The 7,549-nt window shown below is 35.1% G+C and overlaps 1 protein-coding gene across 1 annotated transcript; it reads right to left on the bottom strand.

The window, feature by feature from the left end:
• Positions 1 to 4,885: 4,885 nt before the first annotated feature.
• On the bottom strand, positions 4,886 to 5,209 carry HELRODRAFT_179771 (hypothetical protein; the record flags this gene model as incomplete). Its single annotated transcript, XM_009028568.1, has 1 exon — positions 4,886 to 5,209. One exon carries the CDS (start codon positions 5,207 to 5,209, stop codon positions 4,886 to 4,888), a length of 324 nt encoding a protein of 107 aa, XP_009026816.1.
• Between the last annotated feature and the right edge of the window lie 2,340 nt (positions 5,210 to 7,549).

Genomic DNA, 7,549 nt, shown 5'->3' with positions numbered 1-7,549 from the left:
TAGATATTTAATATTTAATACAAACATACAGACACACACACACACACACACACACACACACACACACACACACACACACACACACACACACACACACACACAATCACATACACAGACACACACAATCACATACACTCATACAAACATACACCTATTACATACAATTGCATACATACAGAGTACATATATAAACATATTTTTATCTCCTCTTCCTTCAACCCACCACCATCATCATAGTTTATGACTATTTACGGGACAAATTGTTTTATATGAATGCTCGCCCGCACACATACACATACACGCACACACACACACACGTATATATATCTTTATATTTATGTATCTCTCTATATATCTATGTATATCTCTATATATGTATATCTCTGTATAGAATGTCAGAAATGGGTGCATAAGAGATGTAGTGGTGTGAGGGGAGCACTGAAAAAGGTGGAAGGCACGTTCAAATGTAAGAAATGTGTTCATGGTGTGATTAATAGGACGGACGCAAGGACGGGGTTGAGTGGTGGTATTGAAAGCTTTGTTTACTTAGGGGGTAAGCTGAACGCGGATGGAGGATGTTTGAGCGCAGTTACGGCTAGAGTTCGTGTAGGATGGATGAAATTTAGGGAACTGGGTGGGGTATTGTGTGGAAAGAAATGGTCAGTGAAGATGAAAGGGAGGGTATATAAAGCATGTGTGAGAGCAGCGATGGTATATGGTGGTGAAACTTGGGTGTTGAGGAGAGAGGAGGAAAGTGTACTGCAGAGGGCTGAAAGAGTTATGGTGAGGATGATGTGTGGGGTTAAAGTGAAGGATAGGAGGAGTAGTACAGAGCTGATGTCAATGATGGGACTGAATGAGGCATTGTGACATTGATAATGAGATCGAGATTGCGATGGTATGGACATGTGTTGAGAAGGGATGAAAGGGTCGGGATTAGGCGAGCGTTGGAGTTCGAGGTTGAAGGAGTGGTAGGAAGGGGTCGTCCGCGATTGGGATGGAGAGAGCAGGTGGAGAAGGACAGGGTGAAAGCGGGGTTGCGTGATACTGAGGCGAGTGACAGATGTGGATGGCGTCGAGGGGTATTTCGGTTTCATCATAGGTAGCCAAACGGCAACCCCCGATCTCGGGGAAAATGTCGTCTAAACGTGTGTTGTTGTTGTTATCTCTGTATATAATGTATATACAATCTGACATATATAGATCTTGTTTTTATTATTTATTGTTAATTTTCTTTTTCATTACAACAAGCCTTATCGGGAGCAGTGTCCTTGCGATGTTATTATTATTATTGTTATTATTATTTTTGTGGTTATTATTGTTGCAGGTGTTGTTGCAGTTGCTGTTGCAGTGGTTGTTGCAGTTGCAGTTGTTGTTGCAGATGTTGTTGCAGATGTTGTTGCAGATGTTGTTGCAGATGTTGTTGCAGATGTTGTTGCAGATGTTGTATTTATTTGTTCACTTCATCTCCCAAAGGAGTGGGGTTCTGTTGTTATGCACTTCTGCCTCTTCTGCTGTTATGCTTGTACTAAATTTAACCTTGCATACACACACACACACACACAGACACACACACTCCACACACACACACACACACACCACACACACACACACACACACACACACACACAGACACACACACACAGACACACATACACACACACACACACGCTTGTATACGTGATCTTCTTTCTCTCTCTCTCCCCTTCTCTCTCTCTCTCTCTTTCTTTCTTTTCTCTCTCTCTTTCTCTCTCGCGTTCACATATAACACACATAAGTTTGCTGATTATAAAGGTTAACGTCTTTACTTTCTACATGAAAAAAAACCATACTTCAACGCGTATATTTACGTACATAGACATACACACAAGTATACACACACACATGCAGGCACACAGACATACAATGTACATGGATACAAATACAACGTTATAAACATTTTACTTAACAATGTATTAATAAATGAACGCGTTGTTTTTTTTTATGTTATTTCCCTTTGACCTTGAACTTATTCTCATTTTTGATATTTACTTATTTATTTTACTTCTTTCTCTCTCTCTCTCCTCTTTCTCTGTTTCTGTCTCTCTCTGTTTCTGTCTCTCTCTCTTTTTCCTTCCTCTTTCTCTCCATCTTTCAATCTCTCTCTCTGTTCCTTTCTCTCTCTCTCTTTCCTCTTTCTTTTTATCAGTCAATCTCTCTCTCTTTCTCTCTCTCCTCTTTCCCTTTTTCTCTGTTTCTGTTTCTGTCTTTCTCTTTCTAGCTCTCTCTCTTTCTCTATCTCTCTCCCTCTTTTTGTCTTTCTCTCCTCTCCCTATCTTTCAATCTCTCTCTCTCTCTCTCTCTGTCCCTCTCTCTCTCTCTCCCTCCTCTTTCTTTTTATCGATCAATCTCTTGATATTATCTCTCAACAAATCATCGGTGGCTTGTAATCGTAGCTGCATATCTTACAGAACCACAACGCTGTGTTCATTTTGTTTTTATTTTAACAATTTATTTATATTTATTCATTCATTTGTTCATTCATTTGTTCATTCATTCATTCATTTGTTCATTCATTCATTCATTCGTTCATTCATTCTTTCATTTATTTATTTAAGTTTTTTTTCACTGAATTAAAATTTATTTAATTTCAATTGTTTATTTTCATAAACATTTTTTTATGATCTGAACTTTATGATTATACTTCTAATATGATGATGGGTAGTTGGGTAAGATTTGTATAATATTCATTCATTCGTTCGTTCGTTCGTTCGTTCATTCATTCGTTCATTCATTCATTTATTCATTCATTCATTCATTCATTCATTCATTCATTCATTCATTTATCCATTCATCCATCTCAATCCAATCTTTATTTGTTCATAGCGAGATGTTATTGTTCGTAACAATTTAACACCGATATGAAAATTTTCTTCTCGGAAAATAATATTTTTAATTATTCACGTGTGTGTGCGTGCGTTCGCGTGTGTGTGTGTTTGTGTGTATGTCTGTCTGTGTGTGTGAGAGAGAGAGAATGAGGTCTGTCTGTCTGTCTGTGTGTGTTAGAGAGAAAGGGAGATACATATGAATGCGATTTTCTCAATCATGTTATTGTATATTTTAAATTTGGTTGGGACCATTTTGTTTTTTAGTTTAAATAAATGAATAAATTAATAAATTAATATATATATATATATATATTGTTTATTTGTATATTTGTTTATTTGTTTGTTTACTTTTGAAAAATCACCATGACTATTTTAAAGGGTGTTTGTATGTATATTTATTCATTCTTTTATTCATTCATTTATCTTCCTTTCTTTCATTCGTCCGTTCGTTCATTCATTTATTCATCCATTTATTCATCCATCCATCCATTCATCTATCCATCCATCTATTCATTCATTCATTCATTCATTCATTCATTCATTCATTCATTCATTCATTCACTCACTAAATAATATTTTTTATTTAATTGTTTTATTTATAAATTTTTTCTTGGATCGTGTTCGGGCCTCATATATATCGACCATATTAAATTTAATCGATTCGATATTTGTTATCTTTGTTTTTTTTGTTCTATTTCCGTTTTTATTTATTCATAATCTTTGATTTTTGGTTCGTTTTTTTTCAAATATTAACAAATTAAAAAATACCGTAAAAAGTTTTGTTGAAAGAAAAATTGATATGTGTATTTTTATGCATGTGAGTGTGTGCGTCTGTGTTTGTGTGTGTGTGTGTGTGTGTGCGCGTGTGGATATAAATTTTTTATTTGTGAAACATTTTTTTTTTGAAATAAATTTGATTTTAAAGAGAAAATGTTTAGTAAAAAGCGCTTGAAAGACGATAAATATTTGAATGTTTATTGTAATTTTTGAATTCATCCATTCATCAATCAATCAATCAATCAATCAATCAATCAATCAATCAATCAATCAATCAATCAATCAATCAATCAATCAACTTTTCCAGAGCCAGCATGCAACTTTAAAAACAACTCCGGCAAGGATCAGGCCCGTCACAACCTTCTTAGCCGACTGCTTGCTATGCAGTAATCTGTTACTATGGGGAAACATTTTGCACAGAAGACACAAACATCTTGTCGATTGATCTGATTGGTTGGATGTTTGATTGGTTAATTGATTGATTGGTTGTTTGATTGATTGATTAGTTGATTGATTGGTTGATTGGTTGGTTGATTGATTGGTTAGTTGATTGATTGGTTTCATTGATCATTGGTTGGTTGTTGGTTGATCGATCGATCGATCGATTTGTCAAACGATTAGTTGATTTGTTAGAGGCCACAAATATCTTGTTGATTGATCTGGTTGATTAGTTTGTTGGTTGGTTAGCTGGTTGTTTGGTTGGTTGATTGGTTGGTTAGTTGATTGGTTGGATGTGTTCTCGAAATGTCTGATTGGACGAATGAATGTTTCGCAGATCCTTAAATTAATTGTACACTGTTCGGATGAATGAATGATCGAATGAATGATTGGATATATTAATAAACGAAAAGAATTTAATAAACGAATGAATGAACGAATGAATTAATGAATGAACGAAGAATGAATGAGCAATTGAATGAATGAACGAACGAACGAACGAATGAATGAATGAATAAATGAACGAAGAATGAATCAACAATTGAATGAATGAACGAATGAATGAACGAATGAATGAACGAATGAATGAATGAAAAAATAATAGACCGATATTATAATTCGCGTGGGCGGCGTTCAAGTGTTCATCCAATCTACCTGCTAAGGCCGCCATCACAACTGATGGAGATCTAATGAACGAACGAATGAATAAATGAATGAATGAATGAACGAAAGAGTGAGTGAACAAATTTATTAAGAAAGGAACAAACGAACGGACAAAAACCAAACGAACGAACGAAGTTCATTCACTGAACCAACCTACTAATAATGGACCTATCACGATTGAAGTAATACTGAGAAACAGAGGACCTCGCGCCAGTTAACCTCGTCCACTCGCTGCTTCGTATGACGTCACCATCGCAGCCACCATGACGACGACCAATCACATCCAGGGACAGCGATTGTTGTGCTGTGGGTCTTGGAATTCTGTTGTTGTTGTTGCTGCTGCTGATGACGTTGCTGAGGTGGCTATTGTGGCTGTTGTTGTGGCTGTTGATGTGGTTGTTGTGGCTGACGCGATTGTTGTTGTAGTCGACGCGATTGTGGTTGTGGCTGTTTGTAACGTTCATACTGTAGTAGTTTATGTTACTATTTGATATTTGCTGACGGACTATTATTGTTATCTGTTATCTGTTATTGTAAATTATTAATTCATTCGTTTTTGTATATTCCGATTCGTAAAAAATCCTAAGAAATAATTACGTGCGTAGGTCTGGGTCAGTTTTATTTTATTACGATCAAAGTCTTCATAATTTATAATTAATTGTAAATAATTATAGTAGTAGTAGTAGTAATAATAATAATAATATTATTAGTATTTATTTTTATTTATCGCGAAACTCACATCATACCGACGTTGTGTGTACATACAGCAAAGAATGAGAAAGAAGTCTTTTATACGATACGATACGATATTTTTTTATTTGCTTCAAGAATATGAAAAGAAGACAGGATGACCATGATCTAGTTATCAGGTAACTCATCTAGCATGGCCACCTTACAAATAGTTTAAAACAAAATGAAATTTGAACTAAAAGTTTCGTAAAAGAGAAATGATAATGTTTAGGAACTAAAATTGTTTCACGAATAATCCACTATATCCTTAAAAGTTAAAAATTAGAATTTTTAATTATGTTTCAGTAAATTGTTCTTCAGTTTGTTTTTAAATGTTGACAGAACTTTAGTACCTAAAACAAAATTCAAATCACATTTTTTCGGAGCCAGGTTAATAAATGATTAAAACAATGAAATGTTAAAATATTTAAATGAAGACCACACGCTAAATTTCAAAAGATAAAGTACAGATATGATAACCTCACAACAGATTCTACCAACTCATCTTTTAAAGAAACAGGCCAGAAAATTTTAAACAATGTAAGATTAAAGTTGTTATAAAAGCCAATTGGTGATATTTCGAAAGTACCAATTTATAATTAACGAGTAGTGTTTGTAATGGTCATTTAAATAACTATACAAATTATCGAAATATTTATCTATCTTATATTGTCTGGATGATTCCAGGTTGCTTTCATGACACACCGTTAGCTTCAGAATCTCGATTGTCACCTTTCAGTATGGCTACGTCGGGTCGTAAGGTGTTGGACAGACCTGATGTTGGCTGAACATCGTCAAATTTCAAATCTGAAAATAGCCGACAATTGGCAGGCGCAAATACTTTCAACCGGTTGGTGATCGCGGCTAAAATATTGTTGTGTCTTTCGGTGTATCTTGCTAGAATGCAGGCGGAACTACAGTTATAAACCACATGCTTATTTGTCTGCCGAGAGCCACAGAGAGGGCCACAGAGAGGGCCACAGAGAGGGCCACAGAGAGGGCCACAGAGAGGGCCACAGAGAGGGCCACAGAGAGGGCCACAGAGAGGGCCACAGAGAGGGCCACAGAGAGGGCCACAGAGAGGGCTTGGTGTTTTGCCGCATTTAAGTAAATTAGCGTTTGTCGGCAGTTGCTGCACTAAATATTTTCAAACAAATTTGAAGAGGGCTCCAGCAAGATTCTCCGTAGTTTTTGACCAACGAAAGATGTTGTTAACTTTGATGACGGTTTTTATTTTGGAGATAATTGTGCCCTGACTTTCCAGCCAAACGACATGATTGAAACACGATTCAAATCTTTCTTTCTCTAATGGTTTGAGCGATAATCTTAGGGAACCTGATTTTGTGAGGATGCTGTCAATTTTGATGTAATCGATTGTTGATTCTTTGTATAGGCATTGAATCTCTTTGTTCTCCCAAGTTTTGAAATAATAGCACAGCTTTGTTCTTCGTATATTTTTTTTGAAGAAATGTTTCAGCGGTTTGACTTTTAAAAGTTAATAATACGGTTTATAACTTTTTTTTTTTATGGAAAATCCTTCTAAGCTATAATTTCATAACTTTGTTCTGAGTGAATATTTATAAATAGAAACTAATTTGGGATTAGGATTATTGTGAGAGATGAGAGAGAGAGAGAGAGAGAGAGAAAGAGAGAGAGAGAGAGAGAGAGAAAGGAAGGAAGAGAGAGGAAAAATGAAAGTTAAAAAACGAAAAATTATATTATTTATTATTATTATTATTTTCACTGTCGGGTCAAATATTGAGGTCCGGTTCAATTATTATTTAAAATTTTTTGACATTTTACTTTTGAAATCAAATAAGCATTATAAATTTTTTTTACAAAATCATTAAAATACCGTTAGTACGAACTTCAACAATGAGATTTCACTTGTATTCGAACCCGATAACTTCGTGTTAGCTCGCTAGGAATATTTACAAGTCAAATCACACACAACTATAAAAACTAGATACTTTTTTTTATATAATATAACTAGTGAACGTGATATATGAACCCATGAAGATGGCACACATACGTATACAGACACAAACACACACACACAAACACGTCGAAATTTG

Source organism: Helobdella robusta (assembly GCF_000326865.2).
Source record: "Helobdella robusta unplaced genomic scaffold HELROscaffold_56, whole genome shotgun sequence".
Classification (NCBI taxonomy): Eukaryota; Metazoa; Annelida; class Clitellata; order Rhynchobdellida; family Glossiphoniidae; genus Helobdella; species Helobdella robusta.
Note: the sequence above shows the minus strand (reverse complement) of the source record. Positions and strands in the feature narration are given on the sequence as shown.